At 39.6% G+C, this 20,172-nt stretch overlaps 1 protein-coding gene across 3 annotated transcripts in view; it reads right to left on the reverse strand.

Annotated features, from left to right (window-relative positions):
- Positions 1-6,173: 6,173 nt before the first annotated feature.
- Positions 6,174-20,172, reverse strand: part of LOC138011780 (gamma-aminobutyric acid receptor subunit alpha-1-like) — a 14,037-nt gene continuing 38 nt past the window's right edge. Inside the window, exons 1-9 of one of the 3 annotated variants that reach the window (XM_068858955.1) lie at positions 19,933-20,172; positions 17,541-17,619; positions 15,449-15,519; positions 15,243-15,316; positions 14,320-14,540; positions 11,046-11,128; positions 8,635-8,763; positions 7,539-7,888; positions 6,174-6,709 (exon numbers count right to left, since the gene is read on the reverse strand). The exon at positions 19,933-20,172 is cut by the window's right edge and continues 38 nt beyond it. In XM_068858955.1, coding sequence (XP_068715056.1) covers positions 6,419-6,709; positions 7,539-7,888; positions 8,635-8,763; positions 11,046-11,128; positions 14,320-14,540; positions 15,243-15,316; positions 15,449-15,519; positions 17,541-17,599 — 1,278 coding nt within the window. In that variant the 5' untranslated portion in view covers positions 17,600-17,619; positions 19,933-20,172 and the 3' untranslated portion in view covers positions 6,174-6,418. Of the gene's footprint in view, positions 6,710-7,538; positions 7,889-8,634; positions 8,764-11,045; positions 11,129-14,319; positions 14,541-15,242; positions 15,317-15,448; positions 15,520-17,540; positions 17,620-17,722; positions 17,785-19,932 lie in introns of those variants that run through there. The other 2 variants (XM_068858953.1, XM_068858954.1) reach the window with 2 other exon arrangements.

A 20,172-nucleotide genomic window follows, 5' to 3' on the forward strand; every position in this document is an offset into this window, starting at 1 on the left:
AAAACAATTTGCATGTGATCTTGCAAAAGAAGCAGACGCATTACTTACCACTTTTGATAAACCAGACGTCCACTCCAAACTGGAAAACTTAATGGACACTCTACAGCACACAGTCGACTCACATGCCCCTCAAAAACAAATCAAGATTCGTGGCAGACCCTGTCCATTTGTCAACAATGAAATTAAAGATATGATAAAGTTTAGAGATATTCTTCTCAAAAAGTTCGTACAAACACGCGATGGGACGGATTGGCGTAATTTGAGGCAGTCTCGAGACCGGGTCAAGAATATGTTATGTGATGCCGAAAACAATTACACGTTCCATGATGTCCAAGCTAACAAAAACAGCCCCAGAGCGCTGTGGAAGATAATCAACCGTGCTGTACCTTCCAAAGAAAACCAACAGTCCTCTTATACAAAAGACCTGTCAACCATCGCCAACGAATTTAACCTGTTTTTCTCGAAAGTTGGCCTAAACGCCGCTGAAGCATCGCAAAGCCTGATGGAAAAGAACAACATAACAGCCACGCTCCGGCTATCGGATACCAATCCAAGCTCTAACACTCCAGGTCTCTTCAATCTAAACTGAATCTGTATCATGTGAAGAGGTCCGCCGAGTTGTCAAATCGCTACCAATAGATAAATCTCCTGGTCCAGATAAAGTAATAGCGTTGCGTTTTTGTTTCTCCACTGATACAAAGAAAATTTTTTAGTTAATGAAGATTTAGGATTCAATTGCTGAGTGCGACCCTTTAAACCCAAAACGAACAATTTGACACTAAAAGGCGACACTTCATTTGAAAGCTTTGGCTGACCAGCATCTATTTTCTCCTTATCGTATCACCATTTGATCCAACATGCAGGTTGAGAATGAAGCAAATGATCACGTGACATGAATAACGATAGGTAAACACATTCCTCTTTTTTTTCGCCACAACATTTGATGAAGGTCATTGTGTCATAGCTTTTAGGTTGTAAAAAAAAAATAAATTATGACATAACAATCACTTTGTATGCCTCTGAAACCTTGAAAAGATATGAAATTTTGCTAGGATAAATTAAGATAACTTTGCCTCTACGTAATTATTATAATAATATTTAAACCTTTAATTAACATTTCAATCTCTTGCTGATGGTCATTCCGTCTTGAAATGTCCAGTCGACCCCATAGTAGCATCTCTCATCTGTGAATAGCACTCAACAGGTGGTTTTGAGAAAATATCTTTTCTGGAGGACTGAGAAAAGCTAGGATTGTCGAACTAATTTAATTTCTTTTTTAAAATATGTTGCACTTTTTGACTGAATGAAAGGCAGGTCGTAAAGCACTTTAGGAGAGACAAAGATGGCTCGCGTACGTTAGTTACTCAGTAGACCGTAAGATCGACATACAATCAATGCTATCGTAGTAGCTTTGCTCGATTAAAAGGCGCCCGTTTACATCACTGTAAGGACATCTCGTGTTGATTTCTCAGAAGTGTAGGCTCATGGGTCAACGTTTTTATGTGCGTCCTAAGGTCACCAATGATGTTATCTAAGGTACTTGACGCCTCCATGGCAAAAAAGCATTCAATAAAGATGTAGATCCACGTGGTACTAAGGTTGTTATTAAAATTGCGTGGGATACATCGGCGATACATCGGCTTCCCTCTAAAACAGAGTAGGCTTTTATTGCTCAGAGAACGCGTCGGCTAATTTCGTCTGGAACGAAAGTGACTTAGTTTCGCCGTCTTACCCAAAGTTCGTTCGAAACACTCGTAAACATGGCTTGTTTCTTTGCCTCTTTTCGCATTAACTTCCCGTTTCTGACGACTCTCGCTCTAGTTCCATATCGCAACCGTAATGCGAGTACTCCATCGTCTGTGAAAATCTCATTGACGGCTAGGTTTGTGAACAGTCGGTTTTTAATTGACTCGATGAAATCTTGTTAACATACGGACGATCCACCACTTTCAGGTGCAAAACTTTATATTTCCTATTTCAACACTTCAAATCCTCCGCCTAAGACAACTTGCTTGTCCGGAGAATATGCCACAGTCGCGTTAAGGCAATGGCTAACACGAAGGCTCGACAAGAGCGGGTCACGAGGGCTCGAGGAGATCGGGTCACAACTTCGCGGCTTGATGACATTACGAGACGTATCTGCTATATGGTTTATGTATGATCCTAGAGCACAACTGAAGAACGAAAGCACTCACTCACTGTTTTTTTTTTCCTCACGAGGTCAGCGGCCATGTCACAGCTAAAACAAAAGAACAGGCCCCAGGGGTTCAAGAGCTGCAAAACTTTGAAAAACCTTAAATAACAATGACCACAACCAGGTTTTCTGAGCCCGCGAGACTGGGCACTCCCAGCAAACCATTGTTTTAACGAAAACCGCTGGTCAGCAACCTGGTTCTGGTCATTGCTGTTTAAGGTCTTCCTAAAACTTTATCCTGTGGATTGTCAATTAAGGAATCTTTGCTGGAGTCATTGTTTATATTTTGTTTCATTAACATACCAGTTTGCTCACAGACACCCTGCTGGCAGAGCCTTTCCTTTGCTTGCTTGATTTTTGGCGTTCTCGAGAAAGACTCTGCATGAATCGAGTAAGAGCTTTGTTGAGTATGCGCTACATGTTGCCAGGATACAGTCTCGAATCCAAGCCTAATATGCCAGATCACGCCGCCATATTGGTTTTTCACGGAACAGACAGCGGGCTCAATTATAATCATCGGTTTTATCACTAAACGGATGCTTGCAGAGGAAAAACGGGTTTGACGAAAGAAAACAAGATTGACTAGCCCAGAAGTTCGGGCGGTGGCGGCTTCAAAGAGTTGACGCGATTCAGGCAGAGCCTCATTTTCTCCTTCTCAGTAAAGGAAAAGACAAAAGGAGGCTCTGCTAGCAGGGTGGCTCACAGGAAGCATCATACTATTTACAAATTGACTTCATAAAGCAAAAAAGAACGTGTTCTCCACTCTTAACCCTTTGAGTGTCGACTTTCAAATCTACAATGGCGACGTCGACGAAAACGTCACCTCGAAATATAACTTTGCTAGTCTTCTGCAATTATTCCATCTCTTTCACGTCGCACAATGTGGGCCAAGTATCCGAAAAATAAATTGGAACGAGCGCTTACGGAGTAAAAATAGAGAGCCAAAGTGATCAAATTGTCGTTTGGTGATTTCACGTCGTTGTCATGCACAGTACGGCAGAAATACTTCATAAAATGTGTCCTGCACGTGCAGCAAGATTAGTTTTCCGCTTTTAACCAACAATATTATTAGCATCTGTCAAAAAATAAATTAATACCATAATACTCTTTTTTCTCCCACCAAAAGTTTGCATAAGCATTGATTTTATTTACTCTTTGGACTTGTAATGGTCCCAAAAGAAACTGGAAACAATGCTTATGTAAACTTTTGGAGGGCAAACAAAGGGTATTATATATTAGTATTTATGATAGGGGCTAATTGTTTTGTAGCCATTGTTGTTTCTTAAGGCAGTTTAGTGGCTCTTTACAAGATTCCGGTCGACCGGTCTGTCTCGGTTACCGCGGAGATCATGAAATTGATTGGTTCCTGTTCATATGGCGACTTTCAATTCAGCCCGCCTTCCGAGTTGAAAATTTTGAAAAAGTGCTGACGCGACCATTCAGGCGAGAACAGAAATCTAACAAACAAGCCTGATGAGAGAACTATCGATTTTCTTTGTTTAAGCAACCTCAAATTTCTTTTGACTTTACGTTAACTATCAAATGAAACTATTCCGAACTTCATTATGCAAGAAACGAGTGAAAACTTGGTAGGTAATGTCCGTTCTATCACGAAAATGCACTGTATACAACTTATTCCAAAATTGCCGCTATTTTAGCGTTGTTTTGTTTCCATGCAAAAAATTGGCCCTTGTGGCCTCGCTTTCAAACGTAACCTTGAACGAGGCCATAAGGGCTAATTTGCATGGAAACAAAGAATACTAAAATGAAAGTCGTTTTGGAATAATTAATAACTATTCTTGAAAAATCACTGGTTGGCAAAAGTATGACCTCTTCTTTTACCCTTGTAAACTTTCAGGCCAAATTTTGTGGCCCTCTTTGTATTCTGTAACACAACATCATCTTGTATTCTCATTATGTCCGATTCAGAAATGCTGTTGAGTTTAGGCTGGCCATTTTGTTTTGTTTGGATCACGCATTATTCACTGCGTAGGGAGTGAATAATGCTCACTTACTACGAGATGGCGAGCCCATCAGATTGCTTGAAACAGATCACTGGGTGAGTATATACTAAGGTGAATTATTTTCCTCCCAGTAACCGGGCTGATGTGTTCATACGGGCAACATTTTCAGCTCACTTACGGAGATCCCGATTGGAAAGACCGAGATCTCGACAACCGAGCCAGCCCGCCCTCTCGTATGAACACATGGACATTTTTACAAAGGATTTAAAGGTGAGACGAGATCTCGGAAACCCGGCCAACCACGTCAACTGGGCTCATAAAATGAAGCCCTTCGGCCTTCGTCGGCAACGGCAAGGCTAAATTTCAGTAATATTATTGGTTAAAAGAGGAAAACTTATTGGGTTGTACGTATGGTATGCATTTTTGACATTTGTCGCCCGTACTGGTCAAAACAACAACTTGAAACGACCAAATTTAAGGTCATTGTTTTGACGACCACGTCGGTACATACCGCAGTGAATCTTTCATTCTCTTTCATTCGAGTGTCAAATCCGTCCGTATCAGCCTAAACAAGATGCGACAATCACGAAACACTTACAATAGCTCAAACTTATACTTTGAAGTGACGTTTGCATTTCCCTTGGTTTCTGGCATAAACTCTCGTCTACTCCCAAGTGCTCTCCATCATACACCGTTTTTACAAGTTTTATTTCAGAAAAGATGGGTACGCTTCCACATTACCAGAAATTCGAGTCATATTGCGTCACGAATACCGCATGTCAATCAAATGGTACAGAAAAAATGAAATATCAATTTTTGGCAGTTCAAATAAATTAAATTTTATGTGCCCACTTTTCCCTGATAAATAATATGCAACACTACGAAGCGAAGGTTTTTTTACCATTTCGTTCATTGTTCGAGCCACCAAATAGCGCCAAAATAACAAGCATTTACGCTGGTACTTGCCTTCTAATTTGATCAAAATACCTTCACTACCTTGACTTCCAAACTTTGAGCTGTGCGTGTCTTTCACGATTCCATCGGTGCCGACCACTCAAACTTTTCTTCAAATTACGATCTTTTTAAATACGTTAAATAACGTTCCACGATAAAACAGAATGCCGCCCATCGTCACCGAAAAGGACGCGTTTTCACGAATGGATGTAGCCTTCATGTGGTCGCACGAATGTCCCGCACGATGTGAAAAAACGGGAAGGACAACCATTTTCCATAGCTTTCTTCGCACGAAAATGTCAGCTTAGCAGCCTAGCATTTTTACGCTTTCTACCGCTGTTTCAAATATCTGCAGACTCCTAAATGCGAAAATCGCGCCAAATATTCGTGTTTTTCACATCCTGAGCCCAGAGGAATACCGCTAAAATTGTCTGATGTTTCGCTCAATTTCGAAAAGGAAGCCCTACTTAAAGTAGGCTGAAAGCTAAAAGTCACAGAATCCCCTCTGTCTTATATAAACCAGCAGCACATTCTAGAATCTGAAATAGCTCTGTCAATATACATCCCATATATATATATATATATATATATATATCCCATATTCAATTCTGAGCTTGTTGGAATGAAAGACGAGAGAGGAAATGAGTTTGACTACATTGACCTTCTTAATTTTTGGATTCCTGGTCGATGGTTTAAATTAAGTTAGGAAAACGGATCAAGGATCCAAGGAAGATTGAGACGTGAAGCTGGTACAGTTGCTCCATGTTGTTTTCACAATTTGACGCCAGTGAGCATGCTCCTTTGGTTTCAAGGGTAACCGCAGACACAAATCATCCCGTGAACAAAATGTCACGAATTTCTAGTGATGATGCAGAGTAATGCTGAATGATGGCAAAATCTTAAAAGTAAACTATGGGTTTCCTTCTTTTTCTTTCGGTTGACTGTAACTCTTTCAATAAAGAAATACTTGTGGAGGTTCTTTAAAAGGTAAAGTAACGTAGATACGACTAAGGGTGTAAAGAATGAGATCAAAGGAATAATAATAAACAGATTCAGTCAAGATAATTAATCCATACATATTATTCAGGGCATTCTTACAGACTTCAAGGCTTGATTTCTCAGATCAATAATCATTGGGTAACGAATTCCATTCCTTTATTGTGCACGGGAAAAAAAAAGAGTACTTTTGGTTTATGAAGATATATTTTCATGGCCGATCTACCGCTTTCAAACAAAAGCAAATTTCGACCAACTAATCTTGCGTTTTGTGCTATCGTCTATTTAACGCAACACAACCCTTGTCTGTTTAGTAATGTGTCCAGTAAAAAATGTTGTAACAGGCAAAGGCCAAAGGAAACAATACACGCGAAACGTTGTCAATCAGGTTTGCCATCTTTTTCATTCTTCTGTTTTTCGTGTTCTCTTGTATTTCGCAACTATCCAAAGATATCTTGTCAACTTTGATGTCCTTAAGACCCATTTCAAGGTCTTCTCCATTCCCCATATAAGCATGATTCCCCATATAAGCATGGCCATTGGGCTTCTTGCTACTTCTATCATTAGTCTCGGAGCCATACAGTGATTTGGATTTGGGGATCTAAAAGATTGGAAGAATAGAATGAGCAATCAACAACGGCATGGTAACAATTAAGATAATGATGACGATGATGGTATTGATGACAACGACCTTGTCAGTTGTCTAGAAAAATAGTCATGATAACTGTGATAGCCATGTTGACGACGATGACAATGATGACGCTTTACGATAATGTAAACTATCACGAAGAAGTCATCTTGAATAATCGGGTAAAGTTGGTAATAATATAAATAATGGCGATGATGATGACGACGAGAGAGATGGTAATCACGATGATAATGATGACAACGACTGTCAGTAATCAAGTAAACTGCTGCTGGAGACGACAATGGTCATGATGATGACGACGACAATGATGATGATGACGATGATAATGATGATGACGAAGACGATGTTGGTGATGACGATGACAATAATGATGAACCTCACTAAATGACTTCGTCAACGACGAGGTAAACATGAATTGAAGCAACAACAAGTACACCTTATCAAAAGCCCATGATAAGGAGCTTGCCTCTCCCATACAAGCCCTATGAGTAAAACTTGGCACGTATCTTTCTATTTTCAGAACCTCACGAGTTCCTCGGCTCTCCACGCTCTGTTTAGAATGGATAATAAAAATAAACTTATTGTCAAACGGAGACAAAAATAGCAAGACCAATATATGCAAATTGTGCAAGTTGATGCAAATTTATGTAAATGTGAGTCTCCTGCTGAAGGGTTAGTTCTAAAAATAGAAAGATACGCGCAAAGGTGGACTTAAGGATACAGTGTACATGGAGGCTCCTCTTCATTCGTTCCTGACCGTACTTCACAAAAACTGCGTTACCTTGCGGCTTATATTTCGATCCTTTTTGGTCGCTTTCTTTATGAGTATATACACGGTCGTGGATTCAATCAAAGACAGGAACACGAAACTGAAGGATACAAGCAGGTACCAATCCAATGCCTTTGCATAGCTGACTTGAGGCAAGTTACCATTTAGAGATCCAAGGAGGAACATGATGGTCAGAATTGTGGTGATACCCAGAGCCATTCTGTTGCCGATGTCATCTTTTTCCATCCAGAAGGCGATCCAGCTTAGCATCACAAGAAACATATCCGGTAAGTAGATCTGAATGAGAAAGTAACCAAGGCGTCTTTGAAACAAAAAGGTGACAGTTATTGTTGAGTAATTCCCTAGCAACGGAAATGAAAAAAACCTATGTCAGCATTTATGTTCCCTTGATAGGCTAAGTAAACCCCCCCCCCCCCCTTTTTCTTTTTTTTTTTGGACGCGCTACGAGTATGAACGTGACTTCGGATCCAGACCTAAGCGACATAATGGAACATGAATTTCTGTTGTTTTTAATACAATGTGTTAGCTAATGTGACCAAAAGCCATATTTGCATACTACAAGAAAAGGAAAACTTTTTAGTAAAATAGAGTTCAATAGGCCACTTCGGAAAATACCATAACAGTCTTTGTTTGCCCCCCCCCCCCCTCCCCCCACCCCTCCCCCCAAAAAAAAATTGCATAAGCATTGTTTCCAGTTTCTCTTGGGACTTACAACGGTCCCAAGAGAAAACAAAGACTATGCTTATGCAAAATTTTGAGGGACAAACAAAGACTATTATGGTATTTTCCGAAGTGGCCTATTCCCAGAAACATATTTCATTCCTCCAACATGGCCGCTGCTTCTTTATTTTACTGGCCAACGTGACGTCATTTAAAAATACTCCATAACTTGTGCCGTTATTCTTATCTTTTTAAGTCTTAAACCCATGTAACAAAGATAAGAATTCCAACCGTCATTTCTTTTGTTTCTACAGCTCGAAGATAATCACGGAAATGCTCAAACGAATAAATAAGCCTAGGATGATTTTGAACCCAGACAGACAAACGGACAATAAACAGAAAAACAAGTTACCGCGAAAATACCTACCAACGGCATAAACGCTTACACCAGATGATAACTTGAATCCTTTGTATTCAAACTGAGCCATTTCCTTGCTTCCAACTCCAACTTTTTCTGGAATCCATTCGTACATAATTTGATCCGCAGTATAGGCGTCTATCGTGATAGAGATACAAAAATCCTCACTCGATACAAGTTATCTCCTTTCTCATTTACCAGCTTACAATTTCCTTCGTCGTATCTCACAACAATTGTGGGAAACCCACTCTTCGACACCTTGGCGTGAGTAATATTCTCGGGTCGGGACATTCGCCACCTAACCGAGTCCCAGAACCTAAGTCTTTTAGCAAAATGGTACAGCGGTGATAAACGTGGTAAACCAATGCATTTTTATCGACTTGAAGTTTGGTATGCGGCCGGCTAGGCAACTATGTAAAGACCCCTTACTATATGAATATATAAGTAGTTTTCAAACATTGTAACGGTATCAGCCTAGCATACCATGCGTTGGTTTACCTTGTTAATCACCGTGACCGCTGTTTGTGTTATATTTTTAGCTACGATGGCTAAAGCGTAAGAGCTTAATTAAAGCGCTGTCCACACGTATCAGGACATTTCTTAATTAATCCGCAACTTTTTCTTTTCGGACTCGCCTTCCGTCCAGACGTATCCGGCGAATGTGGCATGGGAATCCGCAACTTTTTGATTCCGCTATCCAGAGTTGAAAGTTTTTAAACGCAAACAATTTTGAATCGTAAAGGCATTCTCTTGGAAATTGGAACTACGGTCCGCCAACTCGGTGCGGTCGGCCTGTAGGCCTTTGTGAACGTTGTTTGATCTGTCGTAACAGTGGCTTGTTTATGCTTATCATTGTTTGTGTTGATCCAATGTAATGCATAGATCATTACATGGCATTGCAATCTTTAGCTTAAAAAGTTTATTAAGAACACGTTTAATATGTCACTGAATAGGCTATGTCGAACAATTCGTAATCAAACCGTGAGACGTAATTGGACGAAGATTATTGCGTTCGACGTAAAGGCGAACGCAAGCCTAATTTCGTTTTTGCGTTCTGTGTTTTTTTGAGGTGGTGTGCCTGTGTACGGCTATGCAGAATTTTTCGAGATTGCTGTAAGGACACCAAAATGCTCCCCTCCCCCCCCCCCCCCTACGGCTTGATTTTTGCAGGGACCTGTATCGGCTGGGAAACTGGTGCGAACTTATGACGACATCTGACCTCGTTTTTGTTCTCGTTTCAGGATATTTTTTGTATTCATTGTAATGCGCATTTGATCATTTCTGTATGGACTTATGCGCAATAGAAATATTAAATTAAATTAAATTAAACTACTTCACATTCTCGTTACATGTGATATGACATGTGGCAAACATGTGAGTAGGCCATGAGAGCTCGTCTTCACGATACAGTCGCCGTAGGCCTCGCCATTTTGTGCTCTCAGCGTTGGATTTTGGTGAGTTTAAACCCTTCGACGGTAGCATTTATCGAAATCTGACGGAATTGTCTTTGTTTATTTTATATGCTAACGAGCACGACTCTGAATCGCCATGGCTTTCAGGATGTCAATCGTGGGAACAGCTATATTTTGATTGCATTTATTGACTAGTTACAGCAACCTCGTTCCCAGGGTCTCTCTTCTCTGCCTCCATTGTCGTTGACAATGGAGGCAGAGAAGAGAGACCCTGGGAACGAGGTTGTAGTTACAGTCGCGACAGATACATGCATTGTACATGTAGCTCTTTATCCGGTCGAATACTGTTTGAAATCGGTGGAAAAGTACTCTGAAGGCTACCGCGAGGATCTTCCGCGAGTCTCCTGGAGCTGGTTCGACCCATGCCGTAGAGGAGTCATTATTTTCCGCGTCAATTAAATTGTTAATGTTGATATTTGACAATACGTAATCAAAAAAGAAAGACCTATCAGAAGTCCATTATACTCAGAGGAGCCGATCTCTCTCATTTGGCCTTGGTCCATCAATTTACGGTATCATTTCAATTTTCAATACAGGTCCCGCGAAATGATGACCAATCAGATTTGCCTGATGACCACAACGCCTCTGATTGGTCTGCAATCAAGTAAACGCGCGAGGGATAGCTCACGCGAAAATTAAAAAAGGCTTTAGCCGTTCTCGTGCTTAATTTAAAATAGCAGTAAGCGTCCTGACAGTATAAAATGCAGTAAAATGATAGGCAGCATTCCATCGCAGATCGACACATGTGGGTTGTGGACTTTTTAGAAGAGGTGCATTTATTGTAAGCTCCACAGTTATTTCGTGGTCTCCTATTGAGCGGAAGGTGACAGTGTCTGCTGCAGTCACAATTTGTCAGGTTTTTAAATTCGTTAATTTGTCGAGCACGCAGGAGTCTTCTTTAATTATTGAAATGATCCTCTTCATTAAATTAAACTACCTACTACTTACAGCTTCCAAATTCGAGATGACACGTTTGTGAGTCTAATGGGTAATCTTCTAGATTCATAACGCAAGAAGCGAGTATGACAGCTCTGAAATGAAATGAAAGATCAATTGAATGTATAGAATTATAATAATACGAGGAAATGATCGTCGTACTTACTAAGACAATTTGGGAAACCATGCAAATATCCGTCTAGGACACCTGACTCTGTCTGTGTACCTCGCTTCAACTCAAGATTTGTCCATTTTTCGATTAGATATAGAGGTGCGGCTCTATGGAATAACACCTTGGCCAACGATCATTCAATTGTAAACGCGAGTTGTAAAACTTTGTCAACCAAGTTGAAAGATAATGCAAGTTTCTTAAATTTTAATTTTTATGCTACGTCAATTTCTACTACAGATTTTTGTTACCATGATTATGTATACTTTTAATTGACATGTATCTTACATATACAATCGTAATTGCCATTTAGTTTTAGCTCTCTTACACCATAGGGATTTTTAGTTTAGGCATATAATAGTATGTAATTTAAGGGAATCTTATCTTATTTGTAAACACACGACCCCATAAGCTTACAGCTTTAAACATTATCGTGTTTAAATAAAGGTATATCTATCAATCTATTTATCTATCTATCTATCTATCTATGCAATTTTGATGAACAAATCAGTGGAAATAGGGCGGATTTGGCCAGATGCTTGTGACCCTTTGGCTATAAGTCTTAAAGGAAACCTTTACTTCAACAAAGATAACTTTACACCACAGAAAATAATATAGTTACAGTTACAATTGTTTGATCCAAAGAAAATGAATTACAAAATTAGCCAGAATCAAAAATATCGTAATAGAGGTTTTGCACGGCAGCCATATATTGGGACAATAGATTCTTTTTCCTATGGGAAAAAAATGTTCTTTCTAATGCGAAACATTTTCACTGTCCTGCCATGCAACATGGCTGCCGTGCAAAACCTCTATTCTCTTTGTTTGTCCCTCCAAGATATTGCATAACCTTTGTTTCCGGTTTCTCTTGGGACCATTGTAAGTCCCAAGAGAAAATGAAAACCAGGCTTATGCAAAATTTTGGAGGGACAAACAAAGAGTATTATGGTATTTTTGATACTGGCTAATTGATTGTTCATTTTCGTTTTCACATTTCCCGGGTGCCGCCATCTTGAAAAATTGTCGCGTACTGTTACAAAACACAAGCTATTTGTATCAGGACAATAGAGGAACCGTGACATGTCACAATTATTAAGGAGCTTAGAGTACGCGAGGACAACGACGACGATGACCACTACTTCGAGAACGCCATGAAAAAATAGGGAGCTTACTGCGCCTTGCAATAACATGCGGACTCTTAAATTCAAAGGTCAACCGACAAATGCGTTTTTCGCTACCGTCAATCAATTGTTCGGCGGCTCCTCCCAGCTTCCGACTTTGTTGACTGAACTGGGCTTAACGATGTGATTTAATTATTACGCACTCAACAGTAGTCGGAGGCTCGGAAGAGCCGCCGAACATTTGATTGACGGTAGCGAAAAACACATTTGCCGGTTGACCTTTGAATTTAAGAGTCCGCATGTTATTGAAAGGCGCAGTAAGTTAGGCAACGACAACAGCGACGGCAACGAGAACGTCATTTCAAAATATAAATTCACGTTCTTTTAATCACTTCGTTACTATTTCAACATTTTTAATATATCAAGTTAAGGGTGTCGTAGTTTCTAAAAAAAAGCACTGCATGGTCTGAACGGCGGTTAGCTTAGGGGAGAAAATGAAAAATTATCCTCAAGTGCTGCCTTTTTTCATAAAACCTCAAATTTGGCTATTTCACGCTGTTGTTTTGCAAACGACGGCAAAGAAATGGACAAAAGTGAAAAATGCACGCGCAGGGCGTTTGCCCACTACACATGCAAATTTGTGACGTTCTCGTTGCTGTCCCCGTCGTCATTGCTTACGGCTCTCAACTAAAAGCTCTACACGCCCCGCGGGTTTGACATGTTGGCGCGTTCCTTCGCCGTTCTCGAGCTGACAGCAGGGAGTTTAAAGCCCTGGCTAAACTATCGAACGAAGTTGGATTCAACGCTCCAACGTTAACTTTGTTCGCTTCAGCATTGTTCGACTGTTTGGCCGCCCATGTTGGAAGATGTTCGTCCAACATTTTTTGTTCGATTAAGTGTTCCATGGAATTTCTTTTGATCAAACAACACGTCCAACAATCACTGAAAAATTCTGCGCGACGTAACTTACAGTGTTACAGTGTTTTGCCGCTCTTCCAACAAAGTTGTCTCTTGAATCGAGTCTCGTCGGCGCTGCTAGCCAATCACGAATCGCTATCAGACTTATTTTGAAGCCTACAGTAGGCTTCTAGCATCTTTTGCATCAAAGATGACGGTTACACCGTGGTTGTTAATGCCGTTGATGAACAGCCAGAACCCTTTATCGGCGAGTATGAAGAAAGGCCAAGTCTGAGGGACACTTTTTAAAACGTCCCGTTTATCATGATCACTCTCTTTGGGGATGTCTGGTTCGATAGCGTTTAAAATTTCTGCAAATTGATCGCGGCTCGTTCTCATCATCTCCTAAACGTGGATGTATCTTGCAGTGAACATAGCCTTTTCTACTCGTTCTCTTAAATCCTTCTTTGGGCTTTTGCTCGTTTGAATCGAAATTGAAAGGTCGTAAGTTGGCCTCTTGTTCGGGAGCACTCGGATTTTTCCGATCATCCCCATTCGCTAAGTGGTAGAGCAGCCGAACTCGTAATCGGAAGGTCGTAGGTTCGACTGCTGCAAAGGAGCACTCGGATTTTTTTTCCGAGTATGCCCGAGTCACCACGTCAGGAAGTGATAGAGGTGAACAGGTAAATTCTTAGCCTTTTGACATCCAGAATTGATCAATATGTAAATTCACCTCTCACTTTCAATACACTGTCAGGTAGACAAGCATTGAGAATGAAGATTACTATCAGCGCAAGGGAAGGATCCTAATAAAACACCAAATTCTCATGACCATCCAAGGAAGAAAGGTATGGAAGTAGTTAGGAGAATGAACTTTCATATCATGTGAGTCAAATGGTTGAGGACGCAGGTGAGACTGAAAAGAGAAGAGAAGAGAGACGAGAGACGAACTGAAGAAGCAGAAAAAAAGCGGGTAAATTAAAAGTAGTATTGGAGTTGGTCTTTAGACGTGTAGATGAATTGATAAAGCGTCTGTGATTCAGCCCATAGTCTCACATTCCCATTTCGAGCTTACCAAGTTGTGATAATTTTTTCTTACCCAATGCTCATCACCATGTCACCACTGGGGCTGATTTTTACGGAGCTGTGCAGCTCTTCATCTGGGATCATCAGATTCGATTCACGTGCATTGTAGCAGTATGGATCTGGTTTCCATATCTCACTGATATCTCTTCCTCTTAGGACTTGTGTTCGGTCTGACTTGCCAGCCAAGCGTAAATCTGTCCAATATTGGCGGAAGTAAGCGTGTACCTTGTATTCCTGAAGTAAAACAATAACGGATCTCGCTTGTCATCGCTATAATTACTAAGAGGTGCATAAATAGGGGGATCTTTGAAGAAGGCTTAGTAATAACAACCACAATAATCATCATCATTGTCATCATCATAACAATGACAATGATGATGGTGATAATAATAATAATAATAATAATAATAATAATAACAATAATAATAATAATAATAATAATAATAATAATAATAATCGTTTTTTTTTTCCCCAAAGAGGTGGTTATTGTTTGCTCAGGTAAAGGACCGAACAAGTGATCGAAAGGTTGTTGGTTCAACAAGCGCTGGGAGTTTTATCCCAGCATCCCGGAGTCACCAATCTAAGAAAAAAAATACCTCCTATTAAACTGTTATTAGTCTTAAGCAGAAGCACGTGACCTTAAAGCGTGTAACTTGCAACTCTTTTCCTTGGAACAAAGCTGGGAATTTTAGGACACCAATTTTATGCCCAAATATGGACAAAAATAAGATCGATGCTGTTGGAAATAGACACTCTAGCGAATTAACTTGAACATATCTAGTTGGATCAAGTGACAGTTAATGTCTTTGGACAAAACATGTTGTACTTACGTTCTAATTTTAGATTGTTATGTAAAAGCCTCGTTTTGATAACAATGAAAAGCCAGGCCACAAGCGACTCCTCAAAACAAAGATCGTAAAATGTATTTTAGCGTACCATGTTAGCTTCCTCAAAGTTTCCAAACGATTCAATATAGATGCTGCTTCGGATTTTCGTAGGTGTACCTTCTTCTAAAGGGTAAAAGAAAATGACCATTATTCACTGCCTTGTTTCCGGGAGCTTGTCTCGTAGAATTTGCTCGACTTTATGATAATTCATCAGTCCCAATCGATTGTTAGCTACATGTGAGTACCTATACCTACCGAAGTTTGGGTACGTTGTACTGTCGTAGTCTCTGAAAAACATGGTTATCACTTCTCTATCACAATAACTTCTGTTGACGCAATAAGAATCAAATTAACAGTGCAACAGAGTAATGGTGATAATGATGATGACGATATTGATGACGATGACGATAACGATAATGATGACGATGATGATGACGTTGACGATGACGATGATGGTGATGATGTTGATGATGATAACGATGATGATGATGACGATGATGATGATGATAATGGTGATGATGTTGTCGACGATGTTGAAGATGATGACGTTGACGATAATGATGACGTTGGCGATGACGATGATGATGATAACGATGAATATCTGAATGCGTTGGCATTTGCCTTTTAATTTTCTTCCTTGGTATCAAATACAAAACAGAGCAAGGCAGATTGAACATTAAAGGGATGTAGAGGATATTACACGGCGGCTAGAAGTTATGGTTTTATTTCGAGTGGTGAAAACAATATTTTACAAACAAGTGCAGCGAGTGAGTAAAATATTGTTTTTAAGAAGAAAAAATGAAATTCATATCTTCTAGCCAATGTATAATTTTCTTTTCATTATACAGACAGGTGTGTTTTACTCACCATTTTTCTATCTAACACCGAGCTCAAACTTTATCGCAAATTCTTGCAGCTCGACGGCAGGAATTTCTTCAATTTTTTCATTTCTTTTTCACTTGCAAGGAACTCCTTGAAGAATTTTAAGCCGTATGAAGTTTTATTCTTCGTGTTAGAATTTTCTTGTTTCTGAGAAAAAGGATTTTACGTCAGCTTTAGAGAACTTCACGAATCTATCAATCGCCATTCGGTACAACGAACTACGAAAAGGCGGGAAATGCTGTCATCAATATCCTCACTAGTGAAGATATGGAAATGTAGTTTCCTAAAAATTTTATGAGTGGTGTATTTTCCAGTAAGACACTCCTGTCTGAGAGTGAATGCACGAGACATCTAAGGACCCTTTATGTAAAACCTTCACACATTTTAGTTTCATTTTCAGTTTCCGTTTATTTGCCACAATTTTCAGTATAATCAATGACATAATTGTAATATGCCATAAAAGACATTTTGGTGCCGAAGTGGTGAAGAAGGCCATTAACACGATTAGGAACTAAATGAGCATCACTCGACGACTGACTTGCTTAAAAAGTGCAATATCAGCTTTCGTTTACTTTAGTCGGCATTATTTGGGACAGTCGACAAAAAACGTAAACGTTACGAAAACATGGGAAAAAGATTGTTTGTGTAAATAGAACGAAAACAACCTATTTCAGTATCGATAACTTAACGGGGGTTTGTTAAAAGCAAACAGTTACATGGCCATTTTAGGACGTACCTCGCAGAAAGTTCAACATTGATCTGCACGCCGCAAAATTTCCCCCAAAAAATTAACCTCCATTGCAAAATAGTGAATCAACATATTGCCAAATACGTTTAGCGGTCGTAGTTTAGAATACTGCCCGCTAGAACAGTGATCAGTTGTAGCTATGTTTAAATTAAAGAGAAACGTTAGGGCACGGTATGTATGCATGTAACACCAACTGTTGCCTTCTCGTGTAAGCATGACTTTCCATTATTTTCCCTTCGATGGGCCGATTTTCGAGCTATAGCGTGGGCCCATTAACTAAACGAAATAGAGAAATGATCAATGAACGAAATGATATATGAAATGAATCAGTTACTGAACTGCAGATATGAAACCAAGTAAGGCTATGATCCTTACTTGATTTCATATCCGCAGTTCAGGATATGTTTCATATTTCATATATCATTTCCTCCATTGATTCATTCCACACGGGAAATTTAGAACCTGAAAATGACCAACCCCCAACGTCAGTGGGTTCATAGCTCAGTTGGTTAAATTGTCGCACCGGTATTGCGAGGTCACGGGTAGAAGTCTCGTTGAAGTTCTGAATTTTTCAGGCTTCTCTACCGTGACGCAGTTGCTAAAATTGCGTCCATTACTGCGCTAATCATAGCCTTTCTTGGGGGAAATAATCCTCGCATTTTTCTTGACAATTTAAGCAATTGTCTCATATGGACGCCTGAAAATTAAGGTACTTACACTTCATAGCAGCACAGTAGAAGAAATAGTCGAAATCCTGCAGGCTCCATAGTCCGCATTCTTGCGGTACAGACTAACACTAAGTAAACAAAAGAGAATAGTATAAATGGAAATTCTTGACTTAATTGAGGAATTTTGATTATATTGAGGAGATTAGAAAGAGGCGTTTTTGAGCCACTGACAGAATCTGAAAATCAGCATTTGGGTGCCAAGACAGAACTCTCTCCTACATTGTTAAAATTGTTGTCTCCAATAATTAAAGGATACTTTAATGCTGAACAATATAATTGTGGTAGTTTCAAGACAGGTCAATTAAAAAGGAAACAGCCCACTTTAAGTGTTACATCTATTGTAAAACCGCAACGACTTCATCGCCCACTCAAATAATATATTTATTCCCAGATTTATTCACAGGTTAGTGTTTGTACAGGAGCAATCAGTGGAACGTCGTATTCCCACTTACTCGTTCTCCTCATAAGTGAAGCGCGTATCTGACATCAACGCGTAAATAATTTTTTTGCGTGATCTTGCAATCATATCATGGACCGTCAGGAAGGAAGTCGGTTCATTGTCAGTGACGCGAGTTGTTACGTGAATGTCCGACAATTTTGTCGTTCTATTGTTGGACTGTATTTCTGGAGTTCATTCTGGCGTGCTAATCCTTTTTACGCCATTTTACCGTATTTGGTCAAGAGAACGCCTAAATACAAGACGGTAAAACGCTGGAAAGTCCCGAGTTTGACCAGCTTAGAACAGAGCAAATACGGACGGAACGAGAGTTTTTCAATTTCATCACGATGCAAAGCCCAAGAAGTTAGCTCATCATCGCTGGTTACTGGTCATTTCGTTTATCCAATCAAATAAAGGACATTGTTTCATGCAAATTGTTTTTATGTTATGTTTTTTATGCACATTGTTTTATGCACGTGATCAGAGCGTGCAGTTGCAGGTGGCCTGATGTTGTCGCTGGAATCTGTGCGCTTTTTTCAAAATGTTTGACCCATTTGTTTTGCAATATAACAAATCACTTAATGACTGGTCCCTCGGGAAACAGTTCATTTTGTTTCCCTCCAATCTCAATGTTTCCCTCGGCTGCGCCTCGGGGAAACATTAGGGATTTTAAGATCTGCGACGCGACGGTAACGAAAACGTCATTTAAAATTGCAAGTTCAGGTTTATTAATCTTTTTCGTCGTTATGTCGGCTTGTCTAACTTCTAAAAACTAGTGTAACTCCCCAGGAACTGAATTAGGAGGTGCGGTATTGAATCTACGACAGAAAATTCAAATTCGCTGCCTTTTGCTCACGTTCTCCGTAAAACTTGAGAATTCGTCATTTCACGTCGTAGATTTGCCGAAAACGTGAAAGAAATGTACATAAATGAAAAATGCACGTGCACAGCGTGCAAAGCTATTGTTTTTGCTCATTAAATATGCAAAATTTGTGACGTTTTCGTTGCCGTCCCGTCATAGATCTTAAACTCCCTTTTGTTTCCCTTGAGATTCTCGGGAAACAAAATGAACTGTTTCCCTCGGGACCAGTCATTAAGTGTTTATTGTGGTTTCATGTTTTGTTCGTAATTCGCACGTGCCTTATTATGCAGTCGATACGATTCTCAGTCAACGAAGGGAAAAAGCGAAGAAACTAGAAAATGGCGTAATAGTGGAGTCATGAAAAAATCCCTTATTGAAAGGTTTAATATATAATAAGTGCTCAATTTTGCTCGTTGCTTGTGTTACATGTATACGGATACTACTACTCGCAAAATGTCCGCGTGTATTGTAGGTTAAACAATTCAATAAGGTGTATAAAAGTCTCACAAAAAATTATTTAATGAAGATAGCTCTCTTGAAATTGTACTATTCCCAATATTAATATAGACTTAGTTTGATTATTTTGCTCCATTACCCTTACTAGCAAATGTTACGTAATAGCTTCTGTGTCTATGTTTGTCAGTGTGTTTTTATTTATATTCTATATAAAGTATATACACCCATAAGTGTTTTCTTTCATTCCTTCCCTTTAAAACCAAAACACCTTCCTGGTCCATCAACAGGGCCAAGTATTGGCCCTGTTTCTGTTATTTCAAGTAATACTTTTGTCTCAGAATCGAATACAAGACAGTAAATAAAACATAATATGACAGAAAATGCATCGTACGCTGCGAGGGATCAGTTTGGTTCGAAAAGAGACCTGATATCTACGCTTCCGCGTGAGAGAATTTCAACGTTCCTATTGGTTTTGGTTTTGGTTTCTTGCGCCATCACGAAATTAATGCATTCGCTTGTGCAAAAACTATAACGTTAACTGCTTCGATGCTCTTCGATTACTTTGCAACGGAAACAACAGGCAACTTACATCCTGTAAAGCATAATACACTAATGAGAACTAACCTTAATTGACACAAGGTGAACACCAATCAGTTCCTAGGAAATACAAACCAAATTTTCTATCGTTGCGTAAAGCCGAGACGAATACTTTAGCATCAACGAAATTGTGACTGTAAATGGGATTTAAGTGTCTGTGTGGTATTTAAAACAATAGCATTATGCTATCATGCAAATTTCTTTGACCTTGAGCTTTTTATAATGTTCAGAACAAGAGTGAAACAACCTCAGGGCGTCACCATTAAC

The sequence above is a fragment of the Montipora foliosa genome, chromosome 7 (genome assembly GCF_036669935.1).
Source record: "Montipora foliosa isolate CH-2021 chromosome 7, ASM3666993v2, whole genome shotgun sequence".
NCBI lineage: Eukaryota > Metazoa > Cnidaria > Anthozoa > Scleractinia > Acroporidae > Montipora > Montipora foliosa.